At 38.9% G+C, this 17,019-nt stretch overlaps 3 protein-coding genes across 4 annotated transcripts in view; 1 reads left to right on the forward strand and 2 right to left on the reverse strand.

Moving 5' to 3' along the window:
- Positions 1–4,351, reverse strand: part of LOC129236249 (peroxisomal carnitine O-octanoyltransferase) — a 20,798-nt gene extending 16,447 nt beyond the window's left edge. The window contains exon 1 of the mRNA XM_054870513.1: positions 4,247–4,351. The gene's annotated coding sequence lies outside the window, so the exon portion shown is untranslated. The remainder of the gene's footprint in view (positions 1–4,246) is intronic.
- On the reverse strand, positions 320–3,300 carry LOC129236247 (protein CASC3). Of its 2 annotated transcripts, none has more exons than XM_054870508.1 (2): positions 3,178–3,300; positions 320–3,112 (listed from the first exon to the last, which is right to left on the reverse strand). In XM_054870508.1, the coding sequence occupies exon 2, from the start codon at positions 3,083–3,085 to the stop codon at positions 365–367; it is 2,721 nt and encodes a 906-aa protein (XP_054726483.1). In that variant the 5' UTR covers positions 3,086–3,112; positions 3,178–3,300; the 3' UTR covers positions 320–364. The 2 variants fall into 2 exon arrangements, with proteins under 2 accessions (XP_054726483.1, XP_054726484.1); XM_054870509.1 differs by having other exon boundaries at positions 320–3,122; positions 3,178–3,279.
- On the forward strand, positions 3,745–15,123 carry LOC129236243 (attractin-like protein 1). Its single transcript, XM_054870503.1, has 9 exons — positions 3,745–4,562; positions 5,902–6,120; positions 6,181–6,338; positions 7,579–7,726; positions 7,815–8,789; positions 10,574–12,437; positions 12,511–12,597; positions 13,914–13,995; positions 14,064–15,123. Exons 1-9 carry the CDS (start codon positions 4,090–4,092, stop codon positions 14,216–14,218), a joined length of 4,161 nt encoding a protein of 1,386 aa, XP_054726478.1. The 5' UTR covers positions 3,745–4,089; the 3' UTR covers positions 14,219–15,123.
- Positions 15,124–17,019: the final 1,896 nt, after the last annotated feature.

Here is a 17,019-nt window from a genome sequence, read left to right on the forward strand (position 1 = left end):
GATAAGATAATTCTTTACTACAATTTTTTAAAGCTACTGTTAATTTATTAAAATTCATGTGTATATATATGCAAATACGTATTAACTTTTGGCAGAATAAAGATTAAGCAATAAAACAGAACCATTATTATAAATTCTTCGACTTGACTCCATAATCAAGAATTCGCGAAATCCACTCCATGCCTGCTTAGAGTTTTAACATTCCATTAAGTAGGAATGAAATCAAATTGAAGAAAACACATTACAATTCATAAAAAAAGACATGGTTAGTAATCATATACTATCTACGTATAGTATAGGTCGTCGTTTTCAGAATTCATTGTTTTTTTTTCTTTTTTTATGTGTATGTAGTTGATGTAGAATCTCATTCTTGTGTTAGTATTATAGAATTGTTAATAGTTTTTTCTAGTTGAGCATTTTCTGCATTGCTATTGGAAGATTTCTCTCCGTTTGCTGCATTATTTCCGATAAAATCATCGGTAAGTGGTGAGTTGATTAAGCCGCCTCCGCTACTGACATTCGCACTGCTCTCTCCATTGCTATTGTCGGTATTCGACGACGGTGAAGAGCTTTTGCGAGCCGGATTATTAGCTGTGGCCTGAGGTGGCTGGAAAGCCGGACGTTGTACAAACATATTATCAATTATATGATCTATGTTTTCGGCACTGCCAATAGGAGCCGATGATTGTGCACCGCCTTGTGTTGTTGCATTGTTGAGACCTTTGGCCTCCTCCTTGGCATCTGCGATGCGTTGCTTATTCTTTTCGGATGGTGGCAATATGGGTATGGCGTTTGTTGGGCGCCGCTGTGGTAGAACAACAGGACGAGTAGTGGATTGTGCTGGTGGCACAAAGTATGTAGTTCCTCCAACAGTATTGTAATTTTGATAGTTTGTAAAGTTTGAATTGCTATTGGTGCTAGCAGCTCCTGTAGAGCTGGTGGCCGTTGGGGCGGGTACAGCAGCAGTTGTCCCGAATGGCGCTGCGGGTGGTCCTGCGACTTGAGGTGGAGTCCCTGAAGAAGGCCCTCCAGCATAAGCAATTGTAGCTGTAGCAGTTGCAGAAGATGATGGCAGGTAGTTTTGGGGAGCCTGTTGCGCATACTGTCCAGCAGGTTGCGCTTGAGGATTAGCGGCGGCAGAGGCAGTGTAGGCATCAGGGGAAGCAACATAAAATGCTGCTGGTGTGGTTGCAGTAGTTCCAGCATTAGCATATGGGGGGCCTTGAGCCGGTGTCGGTACCGCTGCATAGCCTGTAGACGGTTTCTGAGTTTGACTTGGGTTCTGATTGGCTTGTAGAGCTTGCATAGCTTGAATATTTTCTTGATGATAAAGCTGCATGAGGTTTGCTTGAAGCATGTGTTGATCTTGAATTAACATCGGCGGGGGTGGTTGTTGCTGTTGGAGATGCATTTGCTGCATTTGTTCAGTAATATGTTGCGCTTCATGTTGTGAACGACGCAGGCTCGAGTAACGTTTTGGTGGTGCTCGCTGCTCTTGTGAGATCTGTTGTATTGGTTGAGGTTGTTGACTGTTCTGTTGAGTACCCATTACCACATTGTTTCCAGTTAATTGTTGTTGCTGACTAACTATTTGATTTTGTGATGCTAAAGCGTGCATTTGGACGCTACCAACGTGACTTGGATCGTTACGATTCTGAACTTGCTGAAGACGCTGGGATAAATTGGATGTAGTTGAAGAATTTTTTGATTGTGGCTGCTGACGCATCGAAGCAGTAGAAGATTGGGGTTGAATTTGCGATAACGATTTCTGCGTTTGCTGCTGATACGATTGGTGATTATTGCTACTATTACCGACGAGGACCTGGTTGTCAACCACTGGCCCATAACCACTTTCTGCTTGAGAGTGCTTGGAATGTGTGTGCTGCTTTCCATTACCAACCTTTTGTTGTGGATGATCAGTCATTCCAGAACCTTGTTGGCCATTAGACTGTTGGCGATTATTTTGTCTATCATAATGCGCTTCATTGCGTACATTTTGAGAATCTTTATATGATGACCCGGTATATCGACCGTTACGTTGCTTTTGCTTGAATTCCATTGGTGCTTGTCGACCAGTGTGTCCTGATGGATGACTGAAGTTCTTGCTTTTACTAGTATTACCTTTCATATCACGGCGTTCTTCTTGAAACTGAGGTGGACGAGAAGAACTGCTTGATTTTTCAGCACTAGACCTTTTATCTGCTCGATTCTCTTTCTCTTCACGAGTTACGAGTGTCTTTCGAGTTTTGTGGGCAATACGCTCATTTAATACAGGAAAATCAGAAGGACGTGGCGGCTTGCGTTCTTTATTGCTTGCCTTTAAGTAAGCACTTTCATCTTCCCAATTACGAGAATACTTACTAGGGCCACGACCGTATCGACGTCGTCGACGAGCGCGTGGTGGTGCATCTTCTGTACGGATATCGTAACCGTAGGAGGAAACTAATTCTGACCGTGATTTTGGAGCTTGTTCTGAAGCATCGAAACGGTCATGACTCCAACGCTCTACAGCTGATGCTGGTTGCCATTTTCTCATTGTTTTGGAAGCATGAGAAATCGTTGGCGATTGAGGGGGTTTAACTCCTCCAACACCTCCCTCCTGAGTTTCTCCGATTCCATCTAAATTTACTACCCTATCTACGTCAACTTCAGCAGTACGATCATCGTGCTCATAAAATGTTCCCCGTTTTGGTATATACTGTGGGTTGCTACGATCCTCATCTACTTTCTTTTGTGCTTCTATTTCAGCTTTCTCTAAACTAACGTTACCTTGCCTTCCATCTTCTTCATCGTCGTCGTCATCATCGTCTGACATGCTTTCCCCATCCGTCAAACTTTCATCGTCTAAATCGTCATCATCCTCATCATCGTCGTATTCTTCACCGCCGCCTTCAAGATCAGAGGCCGTATCATATTCTGAATCATGAGGGTGCGAGTTGCTCGATCGTTCTTGTGTCGGCGAAGTTCCAAACTCTACTGCGTTGATGCCGGCTGCTTCTCCGATCTCAGACAAAGGTATATCAGCGCCTTTAACTGCCTCAGGGGAACTAGCCGCTGTAGTTGAAACTTTCTCAACTTCAGCCATTTCAGTATTCTATAAATTTCGCCGAGTCTGAAATTTTCTTTTAAGTTCAATTTGTTGTGTATTATTTTCTTAAACTAAGGATAATTCGATACCTTTTTTGCTAAAATTTTTTTATATGTATTAGGACACTTTTACTAATTGCTCCAAATATTTTTCCTGAAAAAAGGTGTTCCTTGCTCACAACGCAATCACAGAAAATAGAAAGTTCGAAGAGTCGTGTAAAAGCCCGAATAGTCAATAAGAAAAAATCAGGGATGCATTTTTTCCAATTTTTACAATTTACGTGCAAGAATTTTAAAATATTCGCACACAAAAAAACAAAAAGTTATATGAACATTTTTAAATGTATCTAATAAAATTAAATATGCTTGATATTATTTTTTTTTTAATTTTTTTCCAATACATTTCTGTACAAACTATTTAATTAATTAACTCCAATTATCGTACAAGTGTTTATAATATTAGACGTTCACGCTATTAAGTTTGATCTCGTAATGCTCCAAATACAATTTACATAAAAAGCTCACATTAGATCAAAATCAATGTATTTATATGTATTTTAAATTAAAACAATATTTAGAAGTATGGCAATTCTCGAATATAAAAAAATATCATTCTGGTAGCGCAAAAATAGCAAATTGTTGTTGTGAAGAGAAAAGTCAAAGAAAGTAGAAATGTCTGAAAATAATTTGATCTTCTTGCTAAATTAAATCAAAGAAATAGCATTTTTAAGTGATTTAAAATATTTTTTTTCATGTATTGAAACAATTTCAATGGCATTTATATTTTTCTTAAAGTGAGTTATAAACCAACACGAAACGAAATAGCCAGTGAGGCAGATCGGCAAAAGGTGGAGTGGTGGATTGGTGAAATCTTTATTTTTTTGGGTTTTTTGTTAAGGCGTTAACAATCGTATTGAAAATATGTTATAAAAATGTGAGTCAATGGCTCTAAAAAAATATTAGTATTTACTAAGTAATCAGGAAAAGTATTAAAAGCAAACAATGTGTGTGGCTTTGACACAGTTCATATGCTACAGGAAAAAAACGAACAGCAAAGGCAAGCGAGACTTGCAGCGGCAGCAATCACAATCGGAACGGTGTTCTCAAAATAGAGACACAACAGAACAAAATCCAATAGTAGGTTGGAATATTATTTTACCTGCTAAGTCGATGAGGCCTTTAAGATTGCCCATGCTATCGTCTTCCAACTGTAATATATCCATCACGGTAGCATCAATTTCACCCGCACACAATCTTTCGATATTTAATGCCAAATACCGGCGGAAATTTCTACTATTTCTACTGCTTCTGATCTTCCATGGGTGCTTTAGTGAGTTGAGTCGCGTCGCAGCTTTTAATTGTACAGTTCAGGGCAATCACTGCCAAAATGAAGGCCAGTGTCAGAAAGATGGTCAATGCCTTTGTGCAGATGGTTGGCAGGGCCCTGAGTGTCAGTTCTGTGGAGGAAAAGTGAGGTAAGTTAATTTACGTAGATTGCCAAGCTATTTTATGTTATACTCTGCAGTGTTTTGGCATTTCCTGTAAATGGTCGATCGCTTATATTCAACCTGGAAAAAATAAAATCTTAGGGCTGCTTGTTATTGATTACCGTTTGTTATGTTGGTTTGATTGTAATTTTTTCCGCAATTATGTGGCTTCTGCCTGGCATTTGTTTTGTAATATTACATTCATATTTTTCAACAAAAAAACTTTTTCATTTGTGCATATGACGTATTATATTTTGTAACTACTCATTTGTATATACAAACATACATATGTCCATTTGCATATTTTAAAAATCGGGAGTAGTGGCTTATCTTACCATAGGTGAGGTAAAAGCAGTGCATTACGGGTTTCACTACTTATCAATTTTTAAATACATACTAGTTTACAAATGCGCAGCTCCACGATATTTTTAACACTTGTACTTTAAAAATAATTTACGTGAGGCGTCGGTACTTAATAAACATTAAAACATATTCATCAAAATTACGAAATTGACTTCATTTTTACAAGTTGTCATGGAAAGATTTGCAAAAGTAGTAATTATACATAAGTATTACAATGAATTTATTCGTATCCTTTCGAAAATGCATTTTTCCAACAGAGCTTCATGGCTTAGAAAACTGTTTTTCGATTAATGAAAAGTATTTATAAAATTTTTAGCATAATTGTAGTTATAGTTTATTGAAGTTAAATTTTGCGTTATGCTGTCGGTTAGTATTAAATAAATAAATAATTGGCGCGTACACTTCTGTTAGGTGCTTGGCCGAGCTCCTCCTCCTATTTATGGTGTGCGTGTTGATGTTGTTCCACAAATAGAGAGACCTACAGTTTCAAGCCGACTCCGAACGGCAGATATTTTTATGAGGAGCTTTTTCATGGCAGAAATACACTCGGAGGTTTGCCATTGCCTGCCGAGGGGCGACCGCTATTAGAAAAATGTTTTTATTAATTTTGCTTTCACCGAGATTCGAACCAACGATCTCTATGTGGATTCCGAATGGTAGTCACGCACCAACCCATTCGGCTACGGCGGCCGCTCTCTAAATGTCCGTGTTATTGTTGTTGTAAGACAGCATACAATTTTGTGAGTGCTGCTTAAATGACAGTCTTTAGCCAGATTTAAATCGTTCGTCAACATGGAACCTACTGTCGGGTGGAAATGTGTACATCCCATCGTCGCCAATACATTAACCAGCGAAAATTCTCGCAAACACTCATAGAAGTAACATTAATTTGGCATCTTTGCTTTACTTCAGCCTTTTCCTTATAAAATTACCTTTGAATATATTGTCTTCTGCTTTCTTTAAGATTATACCACCCATCTGGAACAATTCACGATGGGCAGGGGAATTATTCGGTTAGTGTTAAATGCAGTTGGCTTATTGACGCTCGACATCCACACGCTAATGCTCTGCGAACACCTACTATTCGCATTCATTTGCGCGAGTTTGCTACGGAATGCGGTTGGGATCATTTGTATATTTACGACGGCGACAGCGTGGACTCACCGCTCTTAGCTGTTTTTAGGTAAGAATTCATAAATATTTAAGAGAAATTAAGTTTTAAAGCTATTCAATCGCCTTATAGCGGACTGATGTACAGAGATAACTTTGCGATACGAAGAGTGCCTCAAGTGATCGCTCGATCAGGTACAGCGCTACTTCATTTTTTTAGTGATGATGCCTACAATATGTCTGGTTTCAACCTGTCTTACAAGATGGATGGTTGTCCTACGACTATAGAGGGTGAGTGTATCTCCGATTTTTTGCTATTACTTTAAAAAATATAATTATAATTAGAATTAGAATAACAGGAGGTTTGCACTTCAGCCTAAAGGGCTCTTGTGCCCTCTACCAACCACAATAAAAAATAAATAATTGGCGCGTACACTTCTGTGAGTTGTTAAGCCGGCCTCCTTCTCCTATGTCTTTGTGGTGTGCACCTTGATGTTATTCTACAAATATAGGGACTTGAGTTTAACAGTTTTAAGCCGACTCCGAACGGCAAATGATTTTTAGGAGGAGTTTTTTCATGGCAGAAATACAATCGGATGTTTGCCACTGTCTGCCTAGGAGCGACCTTAATTAGAAAAAACTTTCTATTATTTGATGTTCATGCGCGGATATTCGAACGTACACACTACCGAATGGTAGTAACGCACCAACCTAGTAGCGGCCGCCACTTACCACAATACTTCACCAAAAACTCAGTTCCTGCAGTAAAACTGAGCGTATACTGCCTTTTTCTGAGCGAAGTTTACTCCTCCCGAACCTATTCAGATGATTGCGCCGTCTGCAGTGACCTTTGAAAATGCCAGTTACCATTCTCAGCCTATGAGATGCCTAAATCCCTTTGAATTGCACCCTCACAATAAAGACTTAGCCTTAGTTCTTCGCTTCAAAGCTCTTCCTTGATGGCATGTGGTATCATCGCAAGGAAGGGATCTGGGCATTTTAGAGCCGAGGCCCTAGTTCATCTAGCCACTATATCAGCCCCATCATTTCCAGGTATTCTCATGGGTCCTGGGACCTATACGAGCCTGATACGAATGTGTACTCCTAATAAATTTAGTTCCTCTTTGCATTGAAGGACTAGTGAGGATAGATAGGGCCAAAGGAAGATAAAGCCTTGAGTGCCGCCTGACTGTCTCTCATCGGCACAGACAGCTTTGATTTGAGACCATAAAGCTATCTGTATACAAGTGCAGTGAGTTTTCTTTAAAAAATGATGGTACTTCAATTTGCCTTAAGGTCCAGTTCAATTCTGCACCTTTGCTCAAAAACAATAACTTTTGTGATATCAGCTCTGGGCTTTGGCTAGCGGTGGCTTCTCGCTTAACGATCCATGCTAAATAGGGAACGTTTGGCTGATGGCAAAATGATTATATTAGAGAAGTACCTCAAACGCACTTGCTTTGCCAAATGTAATATAATATAACAACTATATTTTGAACATGTTTTTAATATTTGTATGATATAATTTTAGACCTTGAATGTTCTGGAAATGGAAGATGCAGTGAAGGTGAATGTATTTGTAATACCTTATATAAGGGTGAGGCTTGTGATATAGCCGCATGCCCTAGTGGATGCTCAGAGGACAAAGGTCAGGGAATATGCAAAGATGACGAAGAAAGGTAAATATGTAATCCTCTTTCGATTGTAATGACATCTTATACGCCAAATTTTCTAATATATGTTTAATTTATTTTCCAACATCTTTAGATGTGTATGTAATGACGGTTTTGGTGGCAATGATTGCGGCCAGCTGATAGCTCTGGGGGTTTGGTCCACTATATATCCGACACAGTCACCACCTCCACCAGGAACCGCATCGCATGGTGCTGCAGTATGGCGTGATACGCTACATATAATAGGCGGGGAATCATATGGTCGTGGGGAACTTATGACCACGTATGATTTCAATGGCAATGTATGGGAAACTTTGCATATTGATAGCGGAAGTAGTATACCTGAGAAGCGGTATGGAGCTTCTACAGTTATGTATGGCGACAAAATTTTCATGTACGGCGGTGTAATCGAAGGACGCGGTATTTCAAATGAGCTGTGGGCATTTGATGTATCTGCCAAAACTTGGGAAAACATAACAGTTAAGAGCGACTCATGTAATGCAACGGCCTTAACGGCGTATGCTATGTGCGGTCCGTTACGCGTAGCAGGTCATACGGCGACCTTGGTACCCGGTTATGGTGAAAAAAATAATTACCAGTATATGATTGCAATTTTTGGACATTCACCACAATATGGTTACCTGAATACGGTACAAGAATTTAATTTCGGTACACGCGAATGGAAGATTGTTGAGACGTATGGTTATGTGGTGAAAGGTGGTTTTGGTCATAGCGCAGCATTTGATTATTTGACTGAAAAGGTATACGTTTATGGCGGCATTATCTCGGAGAGTGAATCAAGTCAGGTGCTCAGTTCGAAATTGTACGCCTACGAACCTTCCACTAGAACATGGACACTATTATCTGCAGCGCCAAGTGCCCGATTACTGCATACGGCCAACTTCATAAATCATGGACTAATGATGGTTTTTGGAGGCAACACTCATAATGATACTTCGCAGAGTTACGGAGCGAAGTGTTATAGTCAAGATTTATTAGTGTACGATGTGTATTGTGACTCATGGCATGTGCAGGAAATGCCGCAACATTTACAAATAGATTTGGCCAGGTAAATACAAAACGAAGCTATTGTAATGTTTTTTTTGGAACAGGAATTTAAGCCGACTCCGAGTGGCAGATATTTTTATGAGGAGCTTTTTCATGGCAGAAATACACCCAGAGATTTGCCAATCCCATTACCTGCCTTTTTTTTTTATCATTGATGTTTCATGCACGGAGATTCAAACCTACGCATTCCCAAATGCCCATTCCCTAAGTCTAAGCCATTCGGCTAGTTCTTAATATATATATATATATATAATTGGCGCGTACACCCTTTTTGGGTGTTTGGCCGAGCTCCTTCTCCTATTAGTGGTGTGCGTCGTGATGTTGTTCCACAAATGGAGGGACCTACAGTTTTAAGCCGATTCCGAACGGCAGATATTTTTTATGATGAGCTTTTTCAAGGCAGAAATACACTCGGAGGTTTGCCATTGCCTGCCGGGGGCGACCGCTATTAGAAAAATGTTTTTCGAACCTACGTTCTCTCTGTGAATTCCGAATGGTAGTCACGCACCAACCCAATCGGCTACGGCGGCGGCCGGCTAGTTCTTAATACCCGACATATAAATACTGTGCCAAATAATGAAATGTCATTGATTCGATTTGCAGGAAGATTCATTCCTGTGGTATTTAAGTTTACGTGAACTTGAACTTTGATTTTCCCTCCATAATTATCGACTATTTGCAACGAAAATTAATTGAACACTGAGCTATACGCGTCAGAAGATGTTCCTACGGCAGTCGGTTCTACGCTATCAAAATGGCGCTTTAGTGCTACTGGAGTAGTTCCAGACTGGCACTTCAACCATTTCAGCTACCGGTTCTACGCTACCGGAACGACTCTGATTAATATTCGACCGGCTATTCTGCCACAGCAACAAAAACAACAAGGCGTCAGAAAACTGTTCATTTGCTGAAAAAGAGACTTGCTTAAGGGGGGAAGCTGGTCTAGAGCGCAGAAAATGGGCATATTTTATGAATTTATTTTGACTCAACAAAGGAATCAATCGAAAATCTGTGAAATAGGTTTAATAATATAGCTTTCATGGTACAAATACAAAATTTTTCGTCTGAATTAATTTCAAAATGGCCGCTGTCCAGCAGTTCTCCTAAGGCGCCTTTTTTTCTAGTGGGTCCATTGCCGAAGACGTAAACTCCTTAATTTTTGTCCTGGATCAAAAAATAAAATTTTTTTAGTTTCTATATAACAACAGAAAGAGACGTACGTAGGATTTTTTCGATATTTTGTTTTTTCGCGAAATGGTGCACGTTTGAACAAAAAGTTACAATTTTCACTATAAAGAACGACATAAAATTGTTGATTAAAAAAAAAACTATGTAATATAAATAAAAAATCCTACGTACGTCTCCGGAGAAAGGTATTTCGAATGTATTGTCAAAATTTCGTAAGAATCGGTAAAGATTTGTTCGAGTTATGTCTTCGGCCAGTTTAAAAAAAGTGATTTCGAGAAAAACGCGTTTAAAGTTGTAAATAGCGTTCGGGGCATACCTGCGAGGCACTGCCATCGAATGAAAAATTTGGGCATTTAGACATTTTTGCTGGCATCCCTCATTTGGTATATTATTTCTAAGACCCTAAAGCACCTTTTAAGACAAAAAAAAATTTTTCGATTTTTTCAAAATTCTAGACCAGCTTCCCCCCTTAATAAATTTCAAAATAAGCTCGATTTAAATCTGTCAACATTTTCCTTGTTGAGTTTAAGTTTTTTTATTAGCCTTTTAAATATTATATTTCCGAACTGAAGCTTGTGTTTTAATTTCTTATTGAAGGTTTGGACACAGTGCTGTGGTTTTCGAGGACGCACTTTATATATATGGCGGCTTTAACGGTCAATTGTTGAATGATATGCTGCGATTTACTCCTGGTTACTGCAGTTTCTATACGAAACAAGAGAAATGTACAAATGGTCTGCCTGGCGTCAAATGTATTTGGGACGTGCAAAAAATGCGCTGCATACCGGTAACTCAAGTGCAACGCTCAGCAATTTTCGGCCGGGAGCAATACGATTATGTGGTTTGTCCATCGAAAAGTCGCATCACAATGACTTCAGAGTTACTAAATGATGTGCTACGTTGCCAGGAACTTAGTAATTGCCAATCTTGTGTTTCGAATTCATATGGCTGTACTTATTGTGGCAATGGAGTTTGTACAAGAGAGCGTTGTCGTGAGACTACGTCAATAACTACGTTATTTTATGAAGCTAATAACAAACATCAACAACAGCATCAACAATTTGTGCCGGCAGCCGCTCCAATGGCAAATATTAAACGTTTAGAAAATTGTCCGAAAACCGAAGAATTTATGATTATTACAGTTTGTGAGCAGTTGCACAGCTGTCACGCCTGCTCAGCAAATGTGGCATGTAGTTGGGATGCCGAACACAATCGCTGTAGGCCGTACTTGTCAAATAGTGTACATTTAAATCGCACCCGCGAAGATATTATTTGTCCGCAGCCATGCGCTACGTTGACAACTTGCAACAACTGCACAGAAGATGACTGCATTTGGTGTCAGAATGAGCAAAGATGTGTGGATCGCAATGCATACACTCCCAGCTTTCCCTACGGACAATGCCGTGAATGGACCACTCATTCTGCAAAGTGCCGCTCATCGCCTACAAATACTGGTGTTGGTCGTTCAACTGCCGCGCAGTCCAGTGCGCAATGTGGTTTCTATAATAGTTGTGCACAATGCTTGGATGATCCGGCTTGTGGTTGGTGCGATGATGGATCCAATACCGGGTTAGGCAAATGCATTGCGGGCGGTGCGTTGTCACCATACGATTCCAGTGAATGCCAACTAAAACACTGGTATTTTACATCATGTCCGCGCTGCAATTGTAATGGCCACTCTCACTGCCCCGACTACATTAACTGCGAACAACCGTGTTCGAATCTCACAACTGGTCAACATTGTGAGAAATGTAACAAAGGCTATTGGGGAAATCCAATTAATGGTGGGAGTTGCCAGAAGTGTGAATGCAATGGGAAAGGTGAAAATTGCCAGCCAGATACGGGAAAATGCTTTTGCAATACCAAGGGCATAGTTGGCGACCACTGTGAAAAATGCGACACCCAAAATCATTACAACGGCGATCCTATCAAATCATCATGCTATTACGAGCTCACAATAGACTACCAGTTTACTTTCAATCTATCCAAGAAGGAAGATAGACATTTTACGAGAATAAACTTTCGAAATTCGCCACAAAAACCCGAGATCGATGCTGATTTCACAATAACATGTAGTGTACCTGCCAAAATGGATATTTCAGTTAAGCGTGCTGGTTTTCCAGAAAAGCTCTTGTTTATGGGCATTAATTGTTCCACGTTCAGGCAACGATTTCCCAAAACGGAGTATTCCTTTGGGCATTCGCTGGAAGACAACAGTTCCATAACAACATTCTACGTATTCGTTCGTGATTTCCGGCCACCAATTTGGATACAGATCGCCTTTTCGCAGTATCCAAAGCTTAATTTGCAGCAATTTTTTATAACATTCTCCACATGCTTCTTATTGCTCCTTCTTATGGCAGCTGTTTTATGGAAAATAAAACAAAAATACGATATGTTCCGAAGAAGGCAGCGATTATTTGTCGAAATGGAACAAATGGCTAGCCGTCCATTTTCCCAGGTATGTGTACATGTTTACAAGAAAGCATAAAAGCGAATTATATTGATTTATGTGAATATTAATATTTGCGTAGGTTGTAGTGGAAATCGAAAATAGAGATAATATTGATTTAACGCATACTATGGAGGGCGTAACACATCTTACTAAAAAGCGTAAAAAGGTATGTCTGCTTGCACATTTTTAGTGAATCTACTTTAGTTTGGGGCAAAGAGAAATCCATTATTTTTACGTAAAATATTTGCGCAAATAGTTTAAAACTGTTTTATGGTCGGTCTTTAGCTCCTGGGCGACGCACAGTGCGGCCGATTCCCAAAAAGCTGCCCAAAAGTCGAAAAAAAAGTTTCTAGATAGAGTTTTTTTGTCTTTGGGTTGGCTACAGTAATGCCTTGAGTAGTGAAAACCGTTCATAGCAACGTCCTGTACCCTAAGTATCCTCTGTATTTTCAGTCGCAACGTGGCCTTCGTTTGAGCATCGTATTACTGTCGATGAATAGTGAAAGTTGTACACATTTGAAAGATTTTGTAATGGAGTAAATTGAACAAAACCAAATGGAATCATCTTCGGAAGGTTAGTAAAATACGAGAAATCTTTAGTACATATCAATACCTCGACACAAAATTTTTAGCTGCAGCAATACGTAGATACATTTTTGGCAATTTTTTTTATAAAATTTGAGTTTTCAAACTGTATAGTAATACAACGCCGTCATATGCTGCTTTGAAACCTATTAAAGGTTACTCAAAAAAGTAATGGTTACTGAATAAAACAAGATTCAGCTGCTACCACTTGCTACCCTGCGACCCCGAAAACATAGAAATTTACATGCATCTTGATTATGTTCTTGAATATACGCTATTTCAAGTGAGGGGGTGGCCAATAGGGGTGGAAGGGGGTGGATTTTCAAAATTTTAAGACCAAATTCGTAATCAGCGACCCCGACAACCCCCGAGTAAGAAATTTTGAATCAATTACTTAATTTTTTGAGTTTTGCCCAGCTTTTCGGGAATTGGCCGCACTGTGCGACGCTACGATTACTAATATGCCGATCAACTTCGATTATCTCTGTAATTTTAGCAACATTTTCGACATTTTCTTTAGCATCAAAAATGTCTGAACGGAATCGACGAAACTAAAATTGCACGTAATTGGACGTTGCAGCATCGGCACTATAACCACATTCCCAAAGTCAGAACTCTGGCTTGCGTTTATCAAAGAAAAACTGTAAAATATACCGAATTTTCTCTTTGTTGACTTCCATTGTTAGCACCCTGTATCTCGCAACTGAATGGAACAAACACAAAACAGAAAAATTATTGCAGCACCTTGACAACGAGCACCAACTTTCCATTGTTTGATCGATACTTTACGAGATATCGTTCACTGCAGCCATCTACCGAGAAAATAATGGATTTCTTTCCCCCCCAAGCTAATATTGATATGCAGTTAAGCTAATATTTTATTCAAAATTAATTTAGGATTGTCCCAGCCCCATAGCACTGGAGCCTTGTAGTGGTAATCGAGCAGCTGTATTATCGCTTTTAGTTCGTTTACCAACAGGTTTGTATTTTTATAAGTTGATAGATACATGAAATGTACAATACATCTATGTATTTCCAATGTTTTAGGTGGTCTACAGTATGCACCTGCTGGACAGTCTGCAGGCTTAGCCGTAGCCAGTGCTCTTGTAACATTAGGCAATCCCCGGCGGCCATCTATCGAACACTCTAAAGAGCCAAAATCTAAAAGAAAACAAAGCCAACATCCGGACAGTTGTACATAATAAATGCGAAAAAACATTCAGTGTGGCAATTAACAGCGAAACTTGTAAAAGTATTTCCTTTATACATACTTACTTACATACATACATGGATACATGTGTACACTTTGGCCTACATTCGAAAATCTAAGTCAGTCGAAGACAACCATATACGGTATGGTAGATCGGGGGCCAAGAAAGGAGTAACATTATGAATGCCTTTATACAATATACATAATTATAATACAAAAACAAAAAAAAAAACACTGTACTAAGGCATACTTACTGATTTACTTCACATATTAATTACACTTACATTTAGTAATAATAATTGTAAAATACTAGTGCATAAAATTATTTATTATAGTTACAATTTTAAATGCTAAAATCTTTATAACAGATTTTATGTCAGCCTAAAAAGACATTAATATTATTAAAATAAAACTTAAAGAAACATATTATATAAAGGTTAATACAATAACACAATTTAAGTTTTACGTAATTGAGTGCAAGGAGCTCTACGGAATGTCTTCTTTAGTGCACCTATTTTGTATAATTTATTTTTTTCATTGGTTCAATGCTTAATTGCGTTATAATCACATCATTAGTTGTAAAAATTAAAAATTAAGTAAATATAAAATATATACTTTGCCGTAGAATGTTTTAATATCTGTGTTAAAAGACGATTTAAAAAAAAATTAACCAAATACAAACAAGAGAAATTGGGTATAAACATACATACATACATATACAATATAAACAACATTTATTTAATTGTTTATTTAGTTATGTTAGTATAGTTCAAAAATAAAACTTTTAAACCAGACATAGATTAATATTCTGTTAGCCTGTAAGAAATAAAAAATCTATGAATGGACAACACTTTCAGAAATGAAGAAAAAAATATCACTTGCGAAATTTATTAAAAAGCTTTAACTAAGTTAATCTTATTCACGCGTTGCCATATTTTTATAGTTTTTGTTCTGTAATTGAATACGATGTTCATCTACTCGGCTGCCGTAGCCGAATGGGTTAGTGCGTGACTACTATTCGGCAGTGTACCGATTCGAAACCTCGGGCATGAAACACACACAAAGGATAGAACAGCTTTTTTCTGTTTTGGTTGATTTAATTTTTTTTCTTTCCGAATGAATAAATATAAGGCCACTGATATTTCAAAGCATTAAAAACCATCGTTTTTAAAACGTTTAATTGTGTTGTACTCTTTGATTGTTTTTCAAAGAGCTGGGGTGCAATTTTTCCCTTTCGATATTATTGAATCGTTCCAACTAAAGTAAAGTGCTGTAGGAATACTCCGGATACTTTGTTTCTTACTTACTTACCAGTTGCAATATAAAATAGAAAACAATTCACAAAATTTTGGTCGAAGACCGAATCGTTCTTAAGTATATTTCTCACAAAAATATCAGTGTGCCTACTAAAATGCAAAAAATCATTGCGAATTCTTTAAGAGAAATACGTACCATAAATGAACGCATTTCAATGAATGTGATCCAAGCAAATATATTCAAGCGCAAAAAGTACCATTACGGGTCCGTACTCAATAAAAGATGCGCTCACAACACATCGTTCTTAATTATTTTCCAACGGCTGTATAATATAAAGGGTGATCAGATAGGAGGTACTATTTCCAATAGGGATTTTCTGACAGATCACGCGTGACTACTGTCACTCTAAATGCACTTTTTTTCAATATTCATTGACATTTCATCATGGAAAGACTTACGCCTCAACAACGTTTATAAATCGTGCAACTGTGTTACGAAAATCAATGCTCTGTGAAAAGTATTCATCGCGTGCTCAGGCCAATTTATGTTGTTCAGCGATGAGGCCCAATCTTGGCTTAATTTCTACGTCAATAACCAATATTACCGTATTTTGGCTGAATACAGCTCGAAGCCATTCAAGAGCCAACTAACAGCCATTATATCCATTGAAAACAACCGTTTGGTGTGGCCTATGTGCCACATATTTCTTCAAAGACGTCAATGGCTCAATGTAATAGTGAACAGCGGACGCTATCTCGCCATGGTAAACGACTTTTTGATGCCGTGATACCGGAAATTGAAGCCCGTGATTGCCATACAACCCATGAAACAATGGATTTACTGCGTCTCTCGTCTCGGACCAGTGGATTGGCCAACAAAATCGTTTGATATCACACCTTTGGACATTTATTTGTTGGGTATGTAAGGTAGGTAGGTGAAATGGTTGAGGTGCCAGTCTGGCACTCCTCAAGTAGCACTAACTGGCCGTTTTAATACCATTCTGAGACCTCTAACAGGCAGATATCTACAGCCAGGCAGAGCTGTTGATATAATGGAGAATATTGATGGGATTTAGGTTGGCGCACTGCACCAGGCTGTTGAAAAAAGGAGCATCCAGTGACCTTAATCGTCTAGCTGCCAAACCCGGTCATTTACAGAGAAAGTGCTCGACAGTTTCTTTCTGTGGGGACCGCTTCTGCAATGGGGGTTAAATGGTAACCCTAGTTTTTCCGCGGGTACGTCGATGGTTCAGTGACCGGTAAACACAGCTACGAGTTCGGAAATTGAATGGCGAGGAGTCCAAAGGACTTTCTGGGGCCAAAGGGTTTTCGAACTAACACATGAAGAAATGGAGTTCCATCTTTTCTGTGCTTAAAAATGTGCAGTTATCCTTTAACAACTATCAGGGGGATGTTGATGCCCGGGTAGGAGGTCTCTGCGGCCAATTCAGTTCCCTTCCTGGCAAGGTCATCAGCAATTTCATTTCCCTCTACGTTTCTATGTCCTGGAACACAGAACATAGAAATGTTACCTGCA

The sequence above is a fragment of the Anastrepha obliqua genome, chromosome 1 (genome assembly GCF_027943255.1).
Source record: "Anastrepha obliqua isolate idAnaObli1 chromosome 1, idAnaObli1_1.0, whole genome shotgun sequence".
Classification (NCBI taxonomy): Eukaryota; Metazoa; Arthropoda; class Insecta; order Diptera; family Tephritidae; genus Anastrepha; species Anastrepha obliqua.

Excerpts from the sequence above, each read along its gene's own strand:
- LOC129236247 (XM_054870508.1), bottom strand. The coding sequence starts at position 3,085 with ATGGCTGAAGTTGAGAAAGTTTCAACTACAGCGGCTAGTTCCCCTGAG.
- LOC129236243 (XM_054870503.1), top strand. The coding sequence starts at position 4,090 with ATGTGTGTGGCTTTGACACAGTTCATATGCTACAGGAAAAAAACGAAC. Across the intron at positions 7,727-7,814 it reads TGCAAAGATGACGAAGAAAG|ATGTGTATGTAATGACGGTT; the intron begins GTAAATATGTAA and ends CAACATCTTTAG. Across the intron at positions 8,790-10,573 it reads TTACAAATAGATTTGGCCAG|GTTTGGACACAGTGCTGTGG; the intron begins GTAAATACAAAA and ends TTCTTATTGAAG.